This window comes from Geotrypetes seraphini, chromosome 17 (genome assembly GCF_902459505.1).
Source record: "Geotrypetes seraphini chromosome 17, aGeoSer1.1, whole genome shotgun sequence".
In the NCBI taxonomy this organism is placed as follows: Eukaryota; Metazoa; Chordata; class Amphibia; order Gymnophiona; family Dermophiidae; genus Geotrypetes; species Geotrypetes seraphini.
The window spans coordinates 48,959,560-48,985,497 of NC_047100.1; the positions used below are offsets into that span (position 1 = coordinate 48,959,560).

General features: G+C 44.8%; 1 protein-coding gene across 1 annotated transcript in view; it reads right to left on the reverse strand.

Moving 5' to 3' along the window:
* The window catches only part of LOC117351462 (acylamino-acid-releasing enzyme-like), a 252,705-nt gene that overhangs the window by 72,949 nt on the left and 153,818 nt on the right, over window positions 1–25,938 (reverse strand). The window contains 2 exon segments of the mRNA XM_033926761.1: window positions 9,852–9,932; window positions 17,404–17,487. Of these exon segments, the coding sequence (XP_033782652.1) occupies window positions 9,852–9,932; window positions 17,404–17,487 (165 nt within the window).

The following is a 25,938-nucleotide window of genomic DNA, read 5'->3' on the forward strand; positions in this document are numbered from 1 at the left end:
CCCTTTTCGCCGCCACTGCGCATTGCATGGACAGCTTCATCGACTTGTCAATCAGAACTCCCAAGTCTCTTTCCTGGGAGGTGTCTCCAAGTACCGCCCCGGACATTCTGTATTCGTGCATGAGATTTTTGTTACCGACATTCATCACTTTACACTTATCCACGTTGAACCTCATCTGCCATGTCGATGCCCATTTCTCGAGCCTGATTATGTCATGTTGCAGATCTTCGCAATCCCTGTATCTTCAATACTCTGAATAACTTCGTATCATCTGCAAATTTAATCACCTCACTCGTCGTACCAATTTCCAGATCGTTTATAAATATGTTGAAGAGCACGGCTCCAAGCACTGAGCCCTGCGGCACCCCACTGGTGACGCTCTTCCAGTCCAAGTATTGTCCATTTACCCCCACTCTCTGTTTCCTATGCTCCAGCCAGTTTTTAATCCACGTGAGTATTTCACCCTCAAATCCATGGCTTGCAATTTTCCAAAGTAGTCGTTCATGTGGAACCTTGTCGAACGCCTTCTGAAAACCCAGATATACAATGTCGACTGGGTCAACCTTGTCTATCTGCCTGTTTAAGTCTCAAATGAAAGCTTACTACTTCAAGATAGCATTTGATCTCAATTCCTGATAATCTTTTCTACTTTACGGCCATCTTACTTGGCTCTTGATATCCAACCTCCCTTTTTGTTCCATTCCTATTTGTTTTTACCTTAAGACTTTGTAAACTTTCCTGCCCTTGTTGCCTATCTGTGTCATGTCTTTGTTAACCCGTCTCCTGTTTATTTCCTGTTTGTTTAGATTTTTAATTATTCCCCTTTTTTATATAAGTGTAAACTGCTTTGATTTGACTTTTGTCAGTAAAGTGCAGTATATCAAATAAAATAACTAATAATTTTTCATCAACACTACAATACTTGAACACACAACCCAACTACAGCTAGAGGCAGGAACTAGTAGCCATTTTGAGACTTTTCATTTCACAGATTTTGCAAAAAAAAATTCCATTAGATTTCACAATAACCTACAATCTGGTTAATGGGGAAAATGGGGAAGCAGGAGAAGGAACTTATATCATTGGTCAGATCAGAGGGATGAGCATAGAGCTCCAAACTGAAGGTCAAAAATACAGCATTTATTTCCTACTGAAATAAGAAGAAACTCTGAAGAGGTGGATAAGAAGAAATTAACATCCATGGAAGCGAGCCTTGAGGACGTACGCAGGCAGATAGAAAAATTAAAAACTGACAAATCCCCGGGTCTGGACGGTATCCACCCAAGGGTTCTGAAGGAACTAAAGGAGGAAATAGCGGAACTACTTCAGCAAATTTGCAATCTATCCCTGAAAACAGGCGAGATCCCGGAGGATTGGAAGATAGCCAATGTTACGCCCATCTTTAAAAAGGGATCAAGGGGTGACCCGGGAAACTACAGACCGGTGAGTCTAACCTCGGTTCCGGGGAAAATGGCGGAAGCGCTGATAAAAGACAACATCGATGAACATTTTGAAAGAAACAAACTTCTGAGAACCAGCCAACATGGATTCTGCAAGGGGAGATCATGCCTAATGAACTTATTGCACTTCTTCGAAGGAGTTAACAGAAGGATGGACAGAGGAGACCCCATAGACATCATATATCTAGATTTCCAAAAGGCCTTTGACAAGGTACCCATGAATGCCTACTTCGGAAACTGAAGAACCATGGGGTGGAAGGAGACGTACATAGATGGATCAGGAATTGGTTGGTGGGTAGGAGTGAAGGGCCACTGTTCAGACTGGAGGAGGGTCACGAGTGGGTGTTCCGCAGGGCTCGGTGCTCGGACCACTGCTATTTAATATATTTATAAATGATCTAGAAACAGGGACGAAGTGTGAGATAATAAAATTCGTGAGGACACCAAACTATTTAGTAGAGCTCGGACTAAAGAGGACTTCGAAGAATTACAAAGGAACTTGAACAAACTGGGGGAATGGGCACCGAGATGGCAGATGAAGTTCAACGTTGAGAAATGTAAAGTACTACATGTGGGAAGCAGAAACCTGGAGGTACAGTATACGATGGGAGGGATGTTATTGAATGAGAGTCCCCAAGAAAGGGACTTGGGGGTATTGGTGGACATGACAATGAAGCTGGCGGCACAAGTGCGCAGAGGCCGCTAAGAGAGCGAATAGAATGCTAGGTATAATCAAGAAGGGTATTACAACCAGAACGAAAGAAGTTATCCTGCCGTTGTATCGGGCGATGGTGCATCCGCATCTGGAGTACTGCGTCCAATATTGGTCGCTGTACTTTAAGAAGGATATGGCGATACTCGAGAGGGTTCAGAGGAGAGCGACACATTTGATAAAAGGTATGGAAAACCTTTCATACGCTGAGAGATTGGAGAAACTGGGTCTCTTTTCCCTAGAGAAGAGGAGACTTAGAGGGGATATGATAGAGACTTACAAGATCATGAAGGCATAGAGAGAGTAGAGAGGGACAAATTCTTCAAACTTTCAGATAATAAAAGAACAAGAGGGCATTCAGAAAAGTTGAAAGGGGACAGATTCAAAACGAATGCTAGGAAGTTTTTCTTCACTCAACCTGTGGTGGACACCTGGAATGCACTTCCAGAGGGCGTAATAGGGCAGAGTACGGTATTAGGGTTCAAGAAAGGATTGGACAATTTCCTGTTGGAAAAGGGGATAGAGGATTACTGCACAGGTCCTGAACCTGTTGGGCCGCCGCGTGAGCAGACTGCTGGGCATGATGGACCTCAGGTCTGTCCCAGCGGAGGCATTGCTTATGTTCTTAAGGCTGTAGGTGATGAGTGATAACAGAAAATGACACCTACCACAGTGAGGCAATCAGCCTGAATGAGGCTCTTAAGATGGTGGTAAGAATGAAGAGAAAGATATTAGAGTTAAGACATAAAGAAACAACCAGGGTCTTTCAGGAACTACAAAAGGAAAGGAAGTTGTTGCTTAGGTTGGAAGCAAAACAAAAGGACATATGTTGGAGCTGGCAAAACAGAAACAACAAAGCAAGCAGGGTTCTGACATGAACACTGAAAATGAGAACACTAGACATTCTAGTCCTGCAGATTAAGAGATGGGAATAGAGTACATGTCACAAGGACCAAGAGACAAAAAGGTGTTTTATGTATTTTTACAAAGAACTGTACATGACTCAGAATAAAATAGGGAAAAGGGAGCTAGAGGTGTACTTTAATGTTATTGAACTGCCCAACTGACCAAGGAACAAATATTATATGTTAGGACTTATATCCCCCCAAATCCTCCTCAGTGGAATTCTAGGCAGCTTACACAAGTTGTACTGGAAGCATGGCCCTGCCAATGCCTAAGCTAATTTAAAAACACCATCAGAAACAGCAAAAAACGGCAGTGTTAAAGCACCTACAGATGCCTAAATAAAAGGTGACTGACATCATGGCTAGGTAGCTACTTTAGACCTCAGAACGCCAAAGTAAGCATGGCCAACGCAGCTACCTAGTTGCGATTTACAGCAAGACAGGCGGCTGAAATGTAGGCCTGGAAAACCCTAACCTACAATTCAGCTGCCAATCTATGCCACCACAGGATCCTAAAGTCAGGCCATAGCAGCCATAAAGTGATTGCGACAGGACAAGTTATCCCCAATCAGCTAAGGCAGCAATGCTCCCCAAAGCCATGGCTTTGGGGAGTGCTGGCTCAGTTGATTGGGAGGGGGGGGGAAGATATCCCTGCTGCGATCAGCTGATTAGCTGCGGCAGAGAACCCCCTTGACCTGCAGGAGGGATGCCCACACCCTCCTGCTGGAACCTGCAAAGCACCCCTCCCCCCCAATCACGATAGGCAGGAAGGATGCCCGCTCCTTGCCTGCATTTCATCCTCCTATCTTGCTGAGCTTTTCAAGGCTTCTCTAGAGTTGGGAGTGGTACCAGAGGACTGGAGATTGGCGATGTGGGACCTTAAACAACCTGGGCCAATCAGAGTCTTAGGTCCCTCTGGGATGCACTGGCGAGGGAAGGCCTGCCATTTTGAAGAGGTTAGGTAAGGGGGTTGTCGGAGGCACGGGGAGTGTTGGGGTGGGGGTGAGAATGGTCATCTCTTCTGCTACCGGGAAGGGGAGTGGGTTGTTGTGGGGGCATTGCTCGAAGGTGGCAAAACTTTCTGACAGCCTTACTTTCATATCAGTACCTGAGCCAATCAGCGCTCAGGCACTGATCAGACAGTAAGGCAATGAAAGCTGAGACGTTCTAGAAAATTTTGGCCATAAATGTGGCACACCGAGGTTAGATAATCACTCAGTGATGATAGAGAATCGCTCAGAGTGCTCATTTTAATATTAATGACCTCATTGAACTATATTTGCATGGCAGTATCAGAGACTGCTAGAAAACTCGGATATGACCACGGTAAGCCATTTTAATAATCCGCTGTTAAAATACATGCATGCTAAACCGGTTGGAACCGGTTTAGCGAGTATGTTAATGGCAGATTTTAGTTTTGAGAATCTGCCCCCGAGAGCTGATGCAAGGCCAAAAGGCAGAATGCAGTACTGGTAATGGTGTTTCCCTATTTGAAATCTGATATCTCTCCTGTGAAAGCATCAAAATGTGGGTATAGGCATCCTTCAAGTCTAGAGGACATAGCCAATCTTTTTTCCTGAATCACGGGAAGAAGGGTGTCCAGAGAAAGCATCTTGAACTTTTCTTGGACCAGGATTTGTTTAGGGCTCTTAAGTCTAGGGTGGGACGGAATCTGCCCATTTTCTTGTGCACAAGGAAGTACCTGCACAAGCAAAATCCCTCCCTCTTTTTCCTTAGGTGGAATGAGTTTGACCACATTGGCCGGCAAAAGGGTGGAGATTTCTTGAAGCAATATCTGTCTGTTGTGAGAGTTGAGGAATGAAGCTCTTAGTGGGCAATTTAGTAGTCATCGATGCCAATTCACAGTGTTACCATTTGAAGAACTCACCAGTCGGAGGTCACAAGGGGCCACTACTAATGGTAAAAATTCAGCCTCCCTCCATCGGTAGGTCATCTGGGACAGATACTTTCATGGCAGCTATGCTCTGCTGCAGCTAGTCAAAAGGAAATCGGAAAAGGATTGGGACTTGTAAACCACTTTTTTGTAGTTTTACAACCATGCTCAAAGTGGTTTAAATACAGGTACTTTGAGCATTTTCACTATCTGTCTCAGTGGGCTCAAATCTATGTACCTGGGGTAGTGGAGAATTAAGTGACTTGCCCAGGTCACAAGGAACAGCATGGGATTTGAAACCACAACCTCAGGGTGCTGAGGCTGTAGCACTAACCACTACCCCACTCTCTCCCTGCTTTGACTGAGGAACTAGCTGGGCATTCTGCTGGCAGGGCTGACGGAGATTGGAACTCTGGGACTGCTAGGCAGGGCAAGAAGCAGATGGGTACTTATGCCTTTGAGAGTAGTGCAGATACTGTCTCTGCCCACCAGAAAATCTCCTAATTGAGGAAGAAGCGGCAGTTGCAGGCTGCCAAGACAGGGACTGGATGATGTTTATTTTTCTTTGTCAGATCAGCCTACCTTGTCCCCAATAAGTTGTCTCCACAGCAAGACGTGTTTGCAACCCTTTCCTGAACTGCTGGTTCAAGGTCAGAGACATGCAGTCATCAATGAGATATCAAAACTATTAGACATGCTCCTGGTCATCTATTCCCTGAACCACAGCTGCTTTTTAACCAGCAGGCAAAGCTCTTCAGCCTGCTCCTGTGGGAGAGAATCAGCCAAATATAGCTACACAAACCACATACAGGTACTCAAGCATTTTCCCTATCTGTCTTGGTGAGCTCACAATCTATCTAATGTACCTGAGACAGTGGAGAATTAAGCTACTTGTCCAGAAGCAGTACGGGGTTTGAACCCACCACCTCAGGGTGCTGAAGCTGTAGCTCTAACCACTGCACCTTACTCTCCAAAGATCTCTAACAGTACTTAATAACAAGTGAGATTGAGATCACCTTGATGCCGGTGTACTCATAAGAACATAAGAATTGGCATACTGAGACAGACTGCAGGTCCATCAAGTCCAGTATCCTATCTCAAACAGTGGCCAACCCAGGTCATGAGTACCTGGCAAGATCCCAAAGAGTAAAACATATTTTATGCTACTTTTCCTAGGAATAAGCAGTGGTTTTCAATGTCTGGACAGCCATCGATGTCAGTGCTTCCGATGCCAGTCAATGGACTGGTCTTCAAGGAGCCAAACAGCTTCTCATGTTGAACTTGCCAAGCTTTCTGAGTTCTGCTCTACAAGCCAAAGACCTCAAGCATATGCTTATGCAGAGCTGAAAGGACTGGAATTGAACAATGAACATTAAGGCCTGAAATGTCTTTCTCCCAAATGAATTAAGGTCCTGGCCTCTCTTCCTGGGGGAGTTAAGGTACAAGACCTAGTTCACTTGGCTTGCTTGAGAGTGAATTCTGCCACCAAAGAGTGGTGAGGAAGCTGGGCCCTCTCAAATCTGGGATACGGTACTGAATATCCACCTTGTTTGGTGCAACCTGCACTGAGAACGGAGTCTTCCGACTCCTTATCAGTGTGTCCTTAAGGATAAGGTGCAGTGGTACTGTGATCCCTTCCTTGGGAGATGACTCATACTCCATCTTGGCCCTAGGCTCCTCCTCTATCTCCAAATTAATTTGGATGGCCAAAGCCATCTCCTAGGCATAACCAGTGAAGGAGAGAGACTATGTTGAACCTGCCAAGCCTTCTGAGTTCTGGTCTGCATTTGGGATCAGAGAGAAAAATCATGGTTAGGTCCATGACACTTGATATATCAATTGTGCAGGTCTGTGATCAAGATGACCTAATTACATTGGGAACTTCTGTTGAACCACAGAGTGGAGGGGGGGTCTTCTTAGACATCACAAAAAGAATCGCAGTCAAATTAAATTCCTCAATTGTGAGCTGAAAAAGGGGTATCTTCAAATTGAGGACGAGGCTCCAACCCCAAAACAGGGTTACCATGACGAAAAATAAAGGAAACTTAAAAAATGCCACCGAAATTCATAATACCGGGAGGAAAATGTTCAAAAAGAGGCTGCTGCCGCTGGGGATCGCAGCAAGCACTCAAGCAATTAATTAATAAAATGAACTTCCTTGGCGTTTCCAGTAGATTTTCTGATGTCATTTAAATTTTACGACAGACAAGCTTGTGACAGCAGAGCATCAGAATCTCTTTTGCTGGGGAAAGCCAAACAAACAGCTCTTCCCCCTTGCCCTTCATCTCTTTAGCTGGTTTTCGGGGTTTCACTACTTTCATGATGAAATAAGATGACAGATAACATGCTAATCAAATATATGAGAAGGAAAAGGAAAGGGGAAGAGGCTGCTGTTGCCAGTGATCGCCCTAATCAAATATATGAGAAGGAAAAGGAAAGGGGAAGAGGCTGCTGTTGCCAGTGATCGCCCTAATCAAATATATGAGAAGGAAAAGGAAAGGGGAAGAGGCTGCTGTTGCCAGTGATCGCCCTAATCAAATATATGAGAAGGAAAAGGAAAGGGGAAGAGGCTGCTGTTGCCAGTGATCGCCCTAATCAAATATATGAGAAGGAAAAGGAAAGGGGAAGAGGCTGCTGTTGCCAGTGATCGCCCTAATCAAATATATGAGAAGGAAAAGGAAAGGGGAAGAGGCTGCTGTTGCCAGTGATCGCCCTAATCAAATATATGAGAAGGAAAAGGAAAGGGGAAGAGGCTGCTGTTGCCAGTGATCGCCCTAATCAAATATATGAGAAGGAAAAGGAAAGGGGAAGAGGCTGCTGTTGCCAGTGATCGCCCTTCCCTGGGAGAGCAGGAGATTTGGGGCCCATAAAACAAACAAACAACAAGCCAAAATGAACACAAAACGCATGTGCAGACCGTCTGCAGGGAAAGTAAATGGTCTGCGCATGCGTCAGGATCGCACACTAGTGATCCATGCGGTCGGAAGGGAGTGTTCCTCCGATCGCCCTCATTTTAATTTTTTTGTATTGTGAATTGGTTGGGCCTGCACGGATTGGCCACGGTTCGGGCAAGGAAAGGAGGTTAGTGAATCTAGCCCTAAGGGTCTGCTACTCAAGTGTCAGGTAGGAAGGCACCTGTACATGCGTAGTATAGCACAGCTAAAACTTTCTACATAATTATTTGCTAGCTAGCACTTTGTCAGACTCTTAAGAACATAAGAACTGCCATCTCTGGATCAGACCTTCGGTCCATCAAGTCTGGCGAGCCGCACATGCGGAGGCCCAGCCAGGTGTACACCTGGCGTAATTTTAGTCAACCATATCCCTCTATGCCTCTCGTAAGGAGATCTAGTTTGCTTTTAAATCCTAGTTGATGTCATCCAGCTGTGAGAATAGGAGGCCTAAATGTCCTCAGAGAATGAGATCTCATGACCACCACACATACCCTCATCATCTATCAATCTGCATTATGGGGGTCTTTTACTAAGGTGCGCTAGCCGATTTAGCGTGCGCTAAATGCTAACGCATCTGTAGACTATAATGGGCGCACTAAATCGGCTAGCGCATCTTAGTAAAAGACCCCCATAATGCAGATTGATAGATGATGAGGGTATGTGTGGTGGTCATGAGATCTCATTCTCTGAGGACATTTAGGCCTCCTATTCTCACAGCTGGATGACATCAACTAGGATTTAAAAGCAAACTAGATCTCCTTACGAGAGGCATAGAGGGATATGGTTGACTAAAATTACACCAGGTGTACACCTGGCTGGGCCTCCGCATGTGCGGCTCGCCAGACTTGTGTCAAAATTTATTTCCCTCATTTTACAGGAATAATGCTGCTTTGACTGGTAATAAGGTTGATTCTTTTTTTTTTTTTTTTTGTAATTGAAATTTTACAAATACAAAAGAATAAAACAAAACAATAAGCTGCAGATACCAAAATATACATAATAATATGCAAAATATAGTATAGTTAATTAGGATTTACATGAGTCCTTACATTTTCAACAAGAGGGGTCCAACTTTTTGTGAATCTGGCTAAGTTATTTTGTTTGAATGTTATTTCCTCATACTTTGTGATGACACAAAGGTGATTCCACCATTCGTAAAAAGGTTGATTCTTAATGTGGAATTCTTTTTTTATTTGATAGTGTTATTTTTTTCCATTAAGTCTTTTTTTAAGGATTAGTATACTTATATTACAAGACCTATTTGGTATTTTATTCTACTAAAATAAGGGGGATAACATAAAACACAGTGAAGACAATTCTTAAGAACACTTCTATATCTAAGCTCTTGTCTCCCCTGGCAGGATTTTCTACCATTCCCCAGTAGATCCTCCTGCCCCTTAGATCACTAATTTCCTGTTTCCTGTACTCCCTGTTTCTTTCAGAAGGACTCCTTATTCCCTGGATCCCTCATTCACTATCTCAGCAGAACTTCCTGTTCCCTGGAACCTTAATTTTTCTCATCCTAGCAGGGCCTCCTACTTCCTAGATCTCGTGCTCCTTTTTCTCCAGCCAAATTAAGATATATAGGCCAAAAGCTGAAGGGAAAGCATTTTTCAAGATATAAATCTTCAATGCTGACCAGAATTGCCATGTTTCTGAAATGCACTTCCTGGTTTCTAATCAAATATATCAAGATTCCCTGCTAATCCAGAGCCAAGTGAGATCCTTTCGTGTTGCTGATAGCAAGATTGCCTTGTAGAGTGTTATTGCCCCTCAACAACCGTACTGTTTTAGCTCTTTGGCACCCAGATAGTTTCTGTGCTGCACTTCACATTATTATGATCAAAAACACTAGCTACTCAAATCCTGAGTAGGACGTGGTGGTGATGATAGTGGAGGTTATATCCATCTGAAGCAGATACTCACCCAAAAGGACTGCAAACCCCATCCTGCACAGAACAGCAGAATACAGCATCCACTCTACCACAAACACACTGTGTGGGCCTCCTGCAATGCAGAAAAGAAACATAGCGGGTAAGCAACTGCTCTCTGTGGAATGAGAACACCTGGTTACATACAACCTGCATCCCACAGAATTTTATACACATCAAATACAAAAGCACAAGTGCAAGATTGTTCTTTGTAATGTATCCAATGTGGTGGAATTAAAGCTAGAAAAGGACACCGGAAAATTCAAGAAAGGAAAAAGGTTTTCCTTTTCTTAGACTACAACTGAAACTATGAGCCGACAGAGGGAGGAAGCAACATAGAGGAAAATAGCAGGCTCCCCCCCCCCCACACTAGGAACACGATAGGAGGACATGACATAAAATGTATGCACATACTGTAGATCCTTCCAGATATGATGAATATAGTAAATGGAATTAAAATAAATTAGGATGAGTGTAATTAGAACTATCTAGGATGAGAGTAAATAGGACTAATATAGTACATATTGCTACAGCTATTTAGGATGCATGTAAAAGGAGGAGATTATGTACTTACCCTGGTAAGATCTTTTCCAGTAGAAAGGTAAGACATTCTAGACCATAGGGTTATTTCCCACTACTCGCATGGTCTACAGAAGAAATCCATTACAGGTGTTTCACTCTGCCTCTAGAGCAGTGGTCTCAAACTCGCAGCCCGGGGGCCACATGCGGCCTGCAAGGTACTATTTTGAGGCCCTCGGTATGTTTATCATAATCACAAAAGTAAAATAAAACCATTTCTTGATCATATGTCTCTTTAGCTATAAATTACAATATTATTATTAAGACTTAGCCAAAAGGAAAGATTTATAAACTATAAAGAGTTTTTACCTCATGCAAAATTGACATTTCTTTAATAAGACATTAACTATTTTTTCTGAGGCCCTCCAAGTACCTACAAACCCAAAATGTGGCCCTGCAAAGGGTTTGAGTTTGAGACCACTGCTCTAGAGTACTTCACAGACTAGTTTAGCGCCCTCTAGCAGTCAGTACCAAAGCATAGAGAGACATGCTCATCTGTGAAGTAGAGACACCTGTAATAACAGGCTAAACTATTGTTCTGCTTAAACAACTAAACAGTACCGTTAACCTGCAACAGAGGCGTCAAAGGAGCTCAGAACTACTCCCACAACAGGTTAGACATATGTACAAACTCTTGTTAACCCCAAAGGGTTGACCAGTCTTCAAGAAACAGATTGGATAAGCAGAAGGAGATTGACATAAGAAATCAGAATCTGAAACAGGCACAGCAAGGACAGGGCGTGTGTCTAGAATGTCTCATCTATCTACTGGAAAAGATCTTACCAGGGTAAATATATACTCTCCTTTTCCAGTGCAATAGGTGAAACATTCTAGACCATAGGGACATACAAAAGCAGTCCCCCAAGAAAACTAGGGTGGGCTTGCTGTGCCGGCCCTTAAGACCAAGGACTCAAATGGCAGAGTCCTGTCTGGCAGCAACATTCACTTTGCAGAAATTGGCAAACATGTGAAAAGAAGACCATGTTGCCGCCCTGCAAATCTCCTCAGGAGAAACAGATCTAGGTTCCGTCCATGAAGAAGCTACACTCATGTCAGAAAGCGCCTTAACATAAATAGGGGATAGTAGCCCCGCAAGAATGTAAGTGGACTAAATGGCTCTATGGATCCAGCTAGAGATCGTAGCTTTAGAAGTGGGAGAACCCTGCAGGAGCAAATGAGCCATCCCAACAGGTGGTCAGAAAGGGAAACTCATGAGAGTCGCTAATAATGCAGGAGCACCCTGCAAAAGTTTTATTTTATTTATCAAGTTTTATTAAGATTTTTATATACTGCCTATCAAGGTTATCTAAGTGGTTTTACAATCAGATACGCAAGCATTTTCCCTGTCTGTCCCAGTGGGCTCACAATCTATCTAACATACCTGGTGCTAAGGAGGATTAAGTGACTTGCCCAGGGTCACAAGGAGCAGTGTGGGGTTTGAACCCACAACCCAAGGTGCTGAGGTTGTAGCTTCAACCACCAAACCACACACTCCTCCATGTCCAAGTTCTTTAGCAGATGATCCGGGAAACACACTCCCAGATGGACATGGCAAGCCGAAGCCACCTTTGGCAAAAAGAAAGAAGGAATTGTCCGCTCTCAGGAACTCGAAACAAAGGGTGTCAACATGACAACACCTGCCATCCGGAAACTCTAAGGTCCCAAGAGAGAGCGACCAGAAAAAACAGTTTGGAGAGTTAAATCCAGGGAAAAAACATCTCTCAGTAGATCAAAAGGAGGCTTGGCAAAGCCAGACTGCACTACATGAAGGTCCCAGATCGGGTCCGGCTTCTTAAAGGGTGGCCAGACCCAAAGATAATTTTGCAAAACCAAGCAACATTTGGATGCAACTCCAAATAGAACTGTCAATCCTGGGATCTAGAAACAGGGAGACCGGCCACCAGGATCCGCAGAGACGCCACCATGAGGCTTTTATCCAGACCCGCTTGAAGAAAGCAAGGACCCACAACACCTGAGTCGAATAAGGCCACTCCAGCGATCTAAAGGTCTTCTATGCCTTAGCGAAAGCCGACACAAAAGGATGACTTGGTAGACCTAAGATTTAGCTATGACAATCTACGAATTGCCTTGATGTTTTTTTTAGTTAAACTGCGCGCTCAAGAGATATGCCTTAAGAGCAAAACGACCCAGATCTTTCATGGCAACTGGGCCTAGTTGAGACGGTCAGGAAAGATACTCAGGTTCAGACTGTATGTCACCCACAACCGTATCAGATCCTCGCACCAGGGCCTTTAATGCAAATCAGATTTCATCAGAATGATACTGCTGGGGCGAGTTGCAATCTTCCGAAGGACCTGGCCAAACAGCGACCAAGGCGGATAAAATGGAGAGAAGATCCTCCAGAGGCCACAGTTGCTCAATAGCATCAATTCAGTCTCTGGATCTGAGACTGAAGAAACATGGAACCATCTTGTTTGGTGCCACGGTCACGATATCAAGGCTGGGCTGCCCCCTGCGCCTCACGAGTGCCCAAAATGTCTACTGTGCTAGGGACCACTCGCCCGGAACTTTAGACTGACGGCTGAGGAAGTCTGCTGGAACAATGGCCACCACGGCCAATGCACTGCCGTCAGCGTCAGGAAAAGACTTTCCCCCTAAAGGAAAAGAAATCAAGCCTCCTGAGTCAAGAGAAAGCTCTTGGGTCCTCTCTATGTTGACGGAGTCCAACAGTCCTGAAAAGGAAGACTGTATTGAGCCTTTCCCAGCCACAAGGCTGGCATCCGTGGTGACTACAATCCAGGAAGCAAGGATTAATGGAACATTCTGGCAGAGTGAGGGAGGATGAAGTCACCAGTTTATACACACTCTGGCCTCCAGAGTTCACCACAGACTCAGCTCTAAGACATCTTAGTGAGAGAGGAAGACATTCTGAAGAGAACGCAGGCATACGTTCGTTCGTCCAGGGAACCACGTCCAGTTTTGGAATCCTGGAACCCACAAACAGTAGGATGTCCCACCAGCTTCAATATCTCCGAAATCTGTGCCCAGAGCTTCTATTTTCGTACCTCAGGCAAGCAAACAAGGCCCTCTGTCGTATTGACTATTCTAGCAACTGCGTGGGTGGGATTTTTTTTTTCTTTATAAGTTGACCAGCCCAGGTATTCCAGTAAGTGGAGCACTGCCACTACCATAGTGAGCCCCTTTTTCTAGGGGCACTCTGAGCCACCAGGCAACCAGATAAGGGTGAGCCTGCAACTCCACCCATCTCAGTGGAGCCGCTACTACCATCATCACTATGGCGAAGGTCCGTGCTGCGGATGCCAGCCCAAAGGACTGACAAAACCTGATCCAGCACAAGAAACCTCAGAAATCTGCAGTGATCCGGAAAAAAAGGGAATGTGCAAGTTCACTTCCGTAAAATCCAGGGAGCCCAGAAATTCCCCCGGAGCCATTGCTGGAATGACCCACCACAGGGTCTCCATCCAGAACCAAGGAAGCTTAAGAGCTGGATGGAAGGGCTACAAAATCAGAATCTGTCTACAAACTTTTGATTCTGATTTAGGAATGATAAAATAAACAGAATATCTGTGTAAACCCGAAGGTTAGTTTGGCACCGGCTGTACTGCTTGAATACCCAACAAGCACTGAACAGCAGCCTGGAGAAAGCTTACTGTGTCTGGACTCCCGACCGGAGAAGACATCAACTAGTCTAAGAGAGGTGGGTTAAAACCAGCTTGCAGCTCAACTGAATAAATTCCATGACTCACTGGACTTTAATAATGTACAACCAGGCAGGCCAAAACTGCAAGGACCGAACCTCCTATTTGCAGAAGGGCCCTTGGCACCCTGGCATCATTGGGTCGTATAGGCAGGTCAGGCAAGAAGCGCGGCGGTAGACAGAGCGCACCTGCAGCCTGGAACCCTGAGAAAATCTCTGCAAAGAGGATGAAAAATCTTGCCTGTAATTACGAAAATATCATCAGGAGCCACTCAAGGGAGGATGCCCAGCACCCTTGGGCCGTGTTCTACTATCTGGCCAGGTCTTCAGATGACAGTCTATTACCAAATTCAGGAGATCAACCAGATCCATGCCATACAACTACCCCTGAAAAGGTAGCCGCACCCGATTTGCCATGGAGGAGGAATGACCAGCCCACTGCCGAACCCAGAGCATTCAGCGGGCTGGAATAGAATCTGCCGACACCCTTGCCAACACCTTCAAAAGGACATAAGAGGCCATCCCAGACCACAAAGCTAAGGAAAAGGCATTTGTAGCTGAGCTTGACAGGCGCAAAGGACAGAGGCACTGCAGGTCCAATGGCTAAATAGCTGGCTTAAAACTTTCCAGAAAACCCCATTCACCTGGCTGTCTTGCATAGCTTTCAACACAACTGTCCCATCACTAGGGAGAGAGTTGAACTGTGTCAGCTGAGCCATCAGGGAAGCTTCCTTGGGCTGCAGACACTCCTGCGCCCAAGGATGCAAGCTAGACATAGCCTGAGCTTTCCATAAAGGACCCTCCAGAGAGTCAAACTGCTCCGAAACTATGAACTTATATCCAGATGCCAGGAAAAGTCGCAAATTGCGAACAAATGCTGCAGAGCAAGGGAGAAAAACTTGAAATGAAACGCGAGCTGGGAATCCACGCTCAATTCTAGTAAAGATGCAGCAATGAGATCCAGTAGTGCCTCAGACTTAAACAAGCGCCTGACAGTCGGATCGTCTCTAGGATCTGGAGCCCCAAAGGGATCCATGGATCCAGCACTAAAGTCCAAATTCCCAAATTGGGAAATACAGCACTGTGCAAAAAAGGATCAAGTAGGTCCGGAGCAGCCGCTGGGACCCCAGATACATTATGGGAAGGAGGAACAGACGGTGCAGAGAAATCCCCCCCCAGGCCACTCAGCCGCTGAGATACATCGAGGGAAACAGAAAATCACCCAGTAGCTGGACCCCAGAAGAAAAATATGGATCCGCAAAATCTCCTAAATTCTGAGAAGGTATCTGGACCCTGGGGCATATAGACACCTTTGTGCTTCTTAGGAAACGGAGAATCCGTCTTGCAGCAGACAGACAAAGCTGCAGAACCAAGCCCCAAAAATAAATGTGACCATCTCGATGGGCTAGCTGAGCGTGTAATCAGCTGCTTCTGTGAAGGGGAAGCTGAACCAGTAATTACCGTCCTCTCCCAAAACTGCGCCACATGGTACAAAACGCTCTAAATGCGGCAATATTTTCCCCATTCCAGCAGATTTCCTGGCAAAATTTTGAATTTTACAGAAGCAGGGAAAAGTTGAAAAAAGCTCATTAAAAATTCAAAAGGGCCGACACCCAAATTTACTTCAAAAACGCGCCAAAAACGACATTTCTTAAACTTTAAAAATTGCAAAAACAACTTTTTCAGGTGGGGGGAACATAGAGGAACACAAGGAAACCTTCAAAACCCCTCAAAATTAACTATTAAAAGATTGATTATGGAGCCTGTCAGCTCCTGTACTCACAATTACCAGAGACACAGATCAGCCTGCAGCTGCTCCCAGCCTTTTCAATGGCTGGTATAGAATTCATTGCCACACTGCTGAAAATTCGTCTTTCAAGCTGATCTTCGGGCTGCTAGTCAAATATCCCTTTCTGACTATGCCTCCACCCTTGCAGACCACCGGATGCGCACCTGGATGGGCGGAGGTGTGAAAACGCAGTCAGTGTGCTGCAGAACATCGCTGAGCCCCGTAAGTGCACTACACAGTCTGCGCTCGACTCAGGTCAGGGTCGGCCCTGAAAGAAGACTAAGCAGACTGGCTAACAGGTACCCCGAAGGGATTAGTCTGTCAGCTACAGACCAAACTCTGAATTCTTGAGCAGGCAGAGCTTCAAATCCATGTCAAACACAAAAATACCTACAAAACTTACTGTGGCAAGGAGATCCCTTGCCATGATAAGCTCAGCAGCTGCTTCTACTTACAATATAGGCCAGCAAAATGCTGGCCTACACTGTACGGATCTCCCGCTGGCCTAGGGAGACACGTACGGCAGCCTAGGTCCACCTAAGCTACGTCTGGGTTAAACTACACCCAAGCCTAGGCTCCTGGAGGCACCTCCAATGTAGACGGCCTGCCTTGGAAGGTTTTTTTAAAAAAAAATAATGTTAGACTGGCTGGATTGGCTGGTTAGACAGCGGTAGGACACCTACCTCTGCCTACAATTGGGACGCCGTTTACAGAATCCGAGCCATAGTGTCCAGAAAAAAGGGGACCCCCTTAAATAGTTTCAAAATATTTTGTAATTGTTTAAACATTTAGTAAAATCTTTGAAAATACTGCTCTTTATTATTAGGAAACTCCCTTAGCAAATGCTTTGTACCATATGCCTTATTTTGTCACAAAAATTTAATAGCAACTTTTTATCTTCTTAGTTACATGCCATTTTGCTAAAATGGATCATAATGTTTACTGCCTGAATGACAATTTGAAAACAGTTTTTACAGCATCTTGCACATTTGTTTTGGGGTTATTTGTAAAAATGTTGAGGACTTGTTTTTTTCTAGATACCATGCATAAAGTTTGTATGGTACACTAAAACAACACATTTGTCGCTCCCCCTAGCCTTATCACCAAAGATCAGAATAGCAGAAGCTGGTGTTTCAGTGATGAGAGAAAATAACCAACATCTTCCAAATGCTTTGAACACTGATGTCACACCAAGTATAAAATAAAAATTGAGAATGAAAAAAGCGGCAATGATTTTCGCATGACTTTCCTCAAGCTTACTGCTCTTATATTGCCAGGTCTGTGACAGAATATGAAAGAAAAATGTCAATGGTAATTGACTGAGGGCTTGCTTGGTTGGTGGGGTAGGTTGCTCTGTATTAGAAGCTAGGTTCTGGTGTTGTGTTTGTAATATTGCTTACTCATGACTGTTGGGGTCCCAGTCTGTTATGTGTTGAGTTTTATTAAAAACATATTGATATAAAAAAATTCTGTGGTAATTATGATTGTCATTCAGCTCACCATGAGGAATAACGACCAGAGGCAGCCTGGCTTTCTCCTGCACACTCTTGGGCTTCAATAGGATACACTCAAAGTTAAGTCCAGCTGTAGAGAAGAAAGAGAAACACTGAGTACAGCCAATAGGAAAAAATGCTCATGATGTTGATCTTTCTCATTTACTCTTAGCTTGCAATCTGAGTTTGGCACAGGAAGAAGTTCAGCTAATCATGGTATCATGGGCGGTCAATACATGATATACACAGGGGGAAGAGAGAGAGAGAGCCTCCATTACACCCAGGAAAAATCAACAGCTTATCCATCCTTGGAGGTAGAAAGTAGGCATTTGGCTACTTTTTGGGATTCTGCCATATGTTTGTGACCTGGTTTGAAAATTTGGATTTACAGTCTTTAAATTCTGTCTACTCTTTTTCAAAAGACATCTTGTCTACTATGGTATTTACTGCAACCGTGCTATTGGGATGCCCCATCTTCCCTGTTTTGGCAATATCCTTTAAAGATTCCTTGTTCTGACCTATGCGCTTTTGAGCAACTGTTTCTAGTTTGAAAACTGCTCTATCTCCTTTTCAAATGTTGATATCAGCAGCCTGGTTTACCCTGGTTACAAGCAGAATACTGTACTAGAAGGCCCTTTGGTCTGACCCAGTTCTTATGTCTTATAGTAAAAGTGCCCCTAAGCTCTTTATGGCAATCCTACTTTCTTAATAACACGCTAAAATATGGGCTTAACGTGTTTTAACATGGGACTTTCTCATGCAATAAGCCCATATGTAAGGTGCAAGTATTTTATTTTGTGGTAGGTAGAAACATAGAAAGATGACGGCAGAAAAGTCTGCCCACTCTACTGACCCATCCTCTTAAGTCTATACCTAGTGACCAATTCTTCAGGTACTATGGGAACACTTACAAAGTCCAATTTAGGAAGAAGTATATGCTTTTGCATTAACCCTGCTAGTGCTTGCTAATGCGAACATGCTTGCTGGATAACACTTTCCCATCTATAACACACCACCTTCTGAAAATTTTTTTTTAACTTCATCTTTTATTTTAACCAACATACTCAGAGGTTCCAAAAGTCACAATGTATACAAACAATAAGATATCCCCTCCCAAGTTCCCTACAGCTAGAAAAATCCCCCTAGAAGGGGGAAGGAGGAAACACACAAAAATCATCCCCTTCCCCAGAGGGAGCTCCATATTGCTGTATATGGGTGTGTGTGGCACAGTGGTTAGAGCTACAGCCTCAGCATCCTGAGGTTGTGAGTTCAAATCCCATGCTGCTCTTTGTGACCCTGGGCAAGTCACTTAATCCCCCTTTGCCCCAGGTACATTAGATAGAATGTGAGCCCACCAGGACAGATAGGGAGAAATACTTGAGTACCTGAATGTAAACTAATTAGGTAATAAGTGATATATAAATACTAAAACAAATTTAAAAAAAATACTAATTAGTCAGGATCTAAACTATCAATATATATGTAACAATTCAAACAGTAAATTTCAGGAAAACCTTTGTTCTTTCCAGTTCTCATACGAGTCCCAAACTCTGTTAAAAGGTATGATAGTATTCTGCTGGAATGCTGTGAGCTTGGACATCAGGTATACATAATCAAGCTTCGTCAATACAGGCTTAAGTGTAGGCATTGATGACTGCTTCCATGCAGCCACTAAAATAGTTCATGATGCAGTAAAAATAAAGGCAGCTAGTGAATCAAGATGGCGTCGGGAGCGGACGCCTGAGCGAGCTCTGCTGCTCGTTGTACCTGCATTCTCTCCCCGGTGGCGATATGGGGAAGAGGAAGGGAGTTTCCCGCTTGGCCCCTCCGGCGGTTGAACCCCCTCAACGGCTGATACAGACTACATTAACGAGCGTCTTTGCTCGCACGGGTGAGGAGTCCCGAATCACTTTGGGAGGGAACCCGGATCTTTTGGTGAACTTCAGTGCAGAGAGTCGGACTACTTTGAGTCCTGACCAGAGGCTGGTTCCTCCCCAGCCCGGAAGTGCACAAGTGCAGGGAATGTCTGGAAGCCGACAGCCCCGAGAGGGTGAGTGTGATTCCAGCATAGGCGGGACATCCCTACCAAGCCTTTCAGTAGAAGGAGGAGATGGGAACTATCAAGAATCTTCCTGCATTTTGGAAGAAGAGGTGAGAGGTGCCTCAGGAGGGAATATTATCAGTTTTGGGGAGATAAAAAAACCAGACAAGATAGATATGGAGGCGCTATGGCAGGCCATATCAGTCATGGATTCCAATCTCAAATTGACTTTATCTACTATTAAAACAGATTATGGAACTGTTTTTTCCAAGGTGGAACAACAAGGGGTACTTCTTACTAATGTGAATGAAAGGTTGGAGAAACAGGAAAATAATTTGAATGAAGTAAAGAAGGTACAAGTGGAATTGGTTAAGGAGAGATCTTATGTTTCCCGCAAGATGGAAAATTTTGAAAATCAACAGGAAAAATAATTTAAGATTTTTGAATTTTCCAAAGTGTTCTATTATTTTACCAGTTGAGATGGCTAGGAAATATTTCCGTGAGACTTTAGCCATTCCACCAGAAAATCTACCTCCAATTGTTAGAGCTTACTACTTCAATATAAAGACAACACAAGGGGAATCCACACCTATAGAAACCCCAGTGGATAAAGTAGTGGATATGAATTTGTCTTCATTTCTGGAAAACTCCCTTGAGGTTGTCACCCATAGAACTACCATGTTGTTGACTCTAGCCTTGAAGAGTGATAGGGAATTTATTCTTCGTATGTATTTTCGTCATATAAATGATAAGTTTTTGGGCTCTAATGTTTGAGTTTTTTCAGATTTAGCTCAGAGGACCCAGAGACGTAGGAAGGAGTTCTTGTCCTTGAGGTCAAGAACCCTGGCTCTGGGGGCTACATTTCTTGTTAAATTTCCTGCAAAGTGTTATGTATCTTTTCAAGATAAGAATTTTCTTTTCTTTGAGCCCAAACAACTTTTGGAATTTATTGGATCAAAAGAGAGAATGGTAACCATGTCTAGTGATGTATGACCTGCCAGCTGGCTGTAATTCGGGAATCTAATGCCGTGACCTTAATTAGTTAATCTGTTACTATTATTTAGAAGTTTATTTCTTTTCTTGATCTTTAAATTGTGGACTAAATAAGACATTATTACTTTTCTTTATAAGTTTCATTGAATATCATTACTTGATCTGTTGCATTGTGTAAAAGTAATGCTTGTATTTAAAATGGAAAATCTTATAAATAAATAAAAAATAAATAAAGGCAGCTAACCGTTGCTCTGCCGGCTTGAAGTCCGGTATTGGTCTATTTAAAAGAAAGTAATCCATTAGAACCAGGCAATGTCTGCGAGTAGGTATTACAAAAAAAACTTTACCATCTCATTCCAAAAAGGTTTTATCAAGGGGCAAGTCCACTAGACATGACAAAAGTGCCCATCTGGTCACAGTTCTGCCAGCAGAGGTCACTGCCAGTGCCATTTGATGTTTTCGAGTCTAGATGGAGTGTAGCACCAGCAATAATACATTTTGTATCCGTTCTCCACCAAGTTGTTAGATACAGTCAACTTAAACGATGTTTGATTATCTTCTCTCAGTGTTTTGGACTATAAATCTTGCCCAACTCTCTTTCCCATCGTAAAGTATAAAGATTTACTGGTGCCTTTTGAAGGAGTACATAAGAACATAAGCAGTGCCTCCGCCGGGTCAGACCATAGGTCCATCCTGCCCAGCAGTCCGTTCCCGTGGCGGCCCAAACAGTTCACGACCTGTCTAAATCACCAGAAGGGGCCCCCATGCCTCCTTGGTTTCCTAATTGAGTCCTATCTTCCTATCAAAGTCCTAGCCCTCCGGTCTTGCACCTGCACGACCTGGTTGGGTTTCTACATTTATTTTCTGGTTAGCTTTCTCAGTATCCCACGATCCCTTTATCCCTCAGGAATCCATCCAGTCTCTGTTTGAATCCCTGTACCGTACTCTACCTGATCACTTCCTCCGGTAGCGCATTCCAAGTGTCCATGACCCTCTGGGTGAAAAAAAACTTCCTTGCATTCGTTTTGAACCTATCTCCCTTCAGTTTCTCCGAATGCCCCCTCGTACTTGTTGTTCCCTTCAGTCTGAAGAATCTGTCCCTATCCACCCTCTCTATGCCCCTCATGATCTTGAAGGTCTCTATCATATCTCCCCTGAGCCTCCTTTTTTCCAGAGAGAAGAGCCCCAGCCTATCCAACCTCTCGGCGTATGGGCAGTGTTCCAGCCCTTTTACCAGTTTCGTTGCTCTCCTTTGGACTCTCTCAAGTACCGCCATGTCCTTCTTGAGGTGTGGCGACCAATACTGAACGCAGTATTCCAGATGTGGACGCACCATCGCTCGATACAATGGCATGATGACTTCCCGCGTCCTGGTAGTTATGCCCCTCTTTATGATGCCCAGCATCCTGTTGGCTTTTTTCGAGGCCGCTGCGCACTGTGCAGATGGCTTCAGTGATGCATCCACCAGCACACCCAAGTCTCTCTCAAGATTGCTTTCTCCCAACAATGCCCCCCCCCCCCAATTTGTAGCTGAACAACGGGTTCTTTTTCCCTATATGCATAACCTTGCATTTTTCCACATTAAAGCTCATTTGCCATTTGTTTGCCCAGTCTTCCAGCTTGTCCAGGTCCCTTTGCAGGTCCTCACACTCCTCCCTGGAGCTAACTCTGCCGCACAGTTTGGTATCGTCTGCAAATTTTATAACCTCGCACTTTGCCTCCTTTTCCAGGTCATTGATAAATATGTTGAAGAGTAACGGCCCCAGCACCGATCCCTGTGGCACACCGCTCGTGACTCCCCGCCAGTCAGAATATTGGCCCTTTACTCCGACCCTCTGCAGTCTACCCGACAACCAGTGCTCGATCCATCTGTGCACATCCCCTCCCACCCCGTGGTTCCACAGTTTCCTAAGCTGCCTTTCATGTGGTACCTTGTCGAAAGCCTTTTGAAAATCGATGACGTCATCGCTTGGCATCTGCACATGCGCAGATGCCCTCTTGCCAGACACAATTTCGGGGGATGCTTTTCAAATCCCGGACAAAGCCGTCCGGACCGCCGAACATGTCCTCAAAAGGGGAAATCCGGACGTCTGGTAACCCTAACTCTGTCCGAATTCAGGAGGGCCTGGGATAAGCACGTGAGAGCTCTCGGAGAAAGAGATAATAGTTACTGCAGATTTGGGGGTAAAATAAATGGCCTAAGAATGGGGGTCTCGGTTTATATTCAAGTCTTCCTCCTCTCAGACCCATCGTGGGTAGGGTTACCAGATTTTACATATGTAAAATCATGACCCATAGACCCGCCCCCCCAGGCACGCCCAGTTCCACCCATCCTGCCCCGTTACGCCCATGCCACACTCCAGCCTCGCCCCCTCAGCCTGATCATCGATGTCGATGGGTTCCCCATTGTCCACCCGACTGCTTATTCCCTCAAAGAAGTACAGAAGGTTCGTTAGGCACGACCTTCCCTTACAGAATCCGTGCTGGCTTGTTCTCAGTCTGCCATTTCTCTCAATGTGCTCGCAAATGCCGTCCTTTATCATAGCTTCCACCATCTTCCCTATAATTGAAGTCAGGCTCACCGGCCTGTAGTTCCCGGGGTCACCCCTCGATCCCTTCTTGAAGATAGGTGTGACATTCGCTAATTTCCAGTCCTCTGGTACCTCTCCAGTTTTCAAGGATAGGTTACAAACATGCTAGATTGTGCCCGCTATTTCTTGTCTTAGTTCCTTCAGAACCCTTGGGTGGATCCCGTCCGGACCCGGTGATTTGCCGCATTTTAACCTGTCTATCTGTTTGAGGACATCTTCCTTACTTACCTCTATGTGCTCCAATTTTTCAGCCTGTTCCCCACTCATGAGCTCCTCTGAGTCCGGTATATTAGATGTGTCTTCTCTTGTGAAAACTGACGAGAAGAACGTGTTCAACCTCTCAGCTACCTCTTTATCCTCCTTAATCACTCCCTTCCTATCCCCATCGTCCAACGGCCCCACCTCCTCTCTCGCTGGTCGTTTCCCCTTTACGTAACTGAAGAATGCCTTGAAGTTTTTTGCTTCCCTGGCCAGCCCCTCTTCGTATTTCCCTTTTGCTTTTCTAGCCTCTCGGTGGCATTCTTTTTGGCATTTCCTGTGCGCCTGGTGATTTTCCTCCGTTGGATCCTTTTTCCATCTCCGGAAAGATACTTTTTTGTCATTTATTGCCTTCTTTATTTCTGTTGAGATCCAAATCGGGTCCTTTGACCGCTTGTTCTTTCAGCCTTTCCTGAAACTGGGGACGTACGTTTTTTGTGCTTCCTGCAGGGTGTCCCTGAATAGGGTCCAGGCGCTTTCCACAGTCTCCATCCTAAAGATGTTTCTGAGCTTCCTCCCCACCATTTCCCTCATAGCAACATAGTTCCCTTTCTTGAAGTTGAGCGCAGTTGTTGCGGTTCTCCTTACTATGGGTGTCCCCCTTTCTAATGTGAATCTGATCGCATTGTGGTCGCTGTTGCCTAGTGGTCCTCCCACTTCTACCCCTCTTGCAGGCCCCCCTAATCCGTTCAGGATGAGGTCAAGGGTAGCACTCCCCCGCGTCGGTTCCCTGACCAGTTGCTCCATGAAGCAGTCCCTCACAGCTTCTACAAATCCTGTTTCCCTAGTGCAGTTGGAGTGACCTGTACTCCAGTCTATCCCTGGGTAGTTGAAGTCCCCCATCACTGTTACACTTCCAGTCCTGCACTCCTGTCTCAGTTCCGCTTCCAGGTCGTGTCCGAGTCCTTCCGGCGTGCCAGGTGGGCGATAGTACAGCCCCAGTTTTATGCCTGCACCCTTGTTTCCCGGCAATTTGACCCATAGCGATTCCAGCCCCTCTGCCTTCATTGCCATATCCATCCCGACCGAGTAGATAGAGTCCTTTATATATAGTGCTATGCCTCCCCCCTTCTTGTGGGTCCTGTCTCTCCTGTAGAGCTTGTACCCCGGCAGCGCCACATCCCATTGATTCTCCTCTGTCCACCATGTTTCTGTAATTCCAATTATATCCAGGTCTTCCCCCTTGGCCACGACCTCTAGTTCATCCATCTTGGCCATGAGGCTTCTTGCATTTGCGTATAAGCACCGCAGGTCCCGTCGTTTTTCCTCCACCTCTGCATTCACCTCTGTATTCACCTCTGCATTCACCTGGGCCGCCTCTCCTGTTCCCTGTACTTCTGTTTTGCCCTTTGCCTTTACCCTCGTAGCTTTCAGCTTCCCCACATTTCTGCCACCCCACTTCCCCGCTTTTCCTCTGGGTTTTCTTGCCCCCTTCTGGGTCCCGGCCTCTGTTCGATCCCCCTCGCCTTGTGTAGCCCCTAAAATGCCCTCAGCTTTCGTCCTCTTGCCACCCAGTCCCCCTGTGTCTCCATGCCCCTTAGTCTCCATCCAGCAAGCTCCCTTTACCTGTTGTTCCCCTCGCTGTCTGATCCTGAGATCCACTGGTCTCTCTACTTCCTCCGTGCAGTCAGCCCGTTCAGCATCTGTTCTGGATACTGTTGTCCGAAGCGTCAACATCAGATCAGCTGTCGGCTTTCCCCCACTCGATATATCCATTAAGCTCAGTATCCTGTTTCCAGCAGTAGCCAATTCAGTTCACAAGTACCTGGCAAGATCCCAAACCTATTTTATGATGTTTATCCTAGAAATAAGCAGTGGATTTCCGAAGTCCATCTTAATAAGGACTTTTCTTTTAGGAAACTAACTAAATCTTTTTTAAATCCTGATAAGCTAATTGTTTTTACTACATTCTCTGGCAACGAATTCCAGAGTTTAATTACATGTTGAGTAAATAAATATTTTTTAATTTTACAGGTATCACAAATAACATCCATGTGACTGATGACAAGTCTTGCAATTGTTGCATAAATTAAGAACATGTAAATGTATCTTAGATCCCTTTCCCTCATATTTATAAGAGAGAATTCCTACTCAGGCTATTACACATTTTACCAAGCTCATAAATTCTACTTGACATGGGTTGTATTGCTCTCACTCCATTACTAAAAAAAGCTGATCTAGATTCATCTTCACCGTCTAGTTATCAACCTATAGCAAATATCCCCTATTAACTAAAATGTTGGAATATGTTATATCTGCCCAACTCTCCTCTTATTTGGAGAGATTTTCCATTCTTCTACCATGTCAGCACGGATTTAGGCCAAATTTCAGCACTGAAACTTTATTGGTGTCATTAATTTCAAAAGTTCAAGCAACTTCATTTGAGCAACAAGTTTGCAATTTTGCTACAATTTGATCTATCTGCTGCTTTCGATATCGTCCACCACGACATTCTGATCGATCAGCTTTCTGAGAGGTATCGATCTTACAGTTCTGGACTGGTTTTCCAAATTTCTGTGATCTTGGCCATATGTTGTCAACGTGAATGGCACTGCCTTTTCCCTGGAAGCTGTTATACAGAATACCGCAGGGATCACCTCTGTCTCCCATTCTCTTCAACATTTATATGACCACTCTGAAACTTTTCAAACTATCTCCT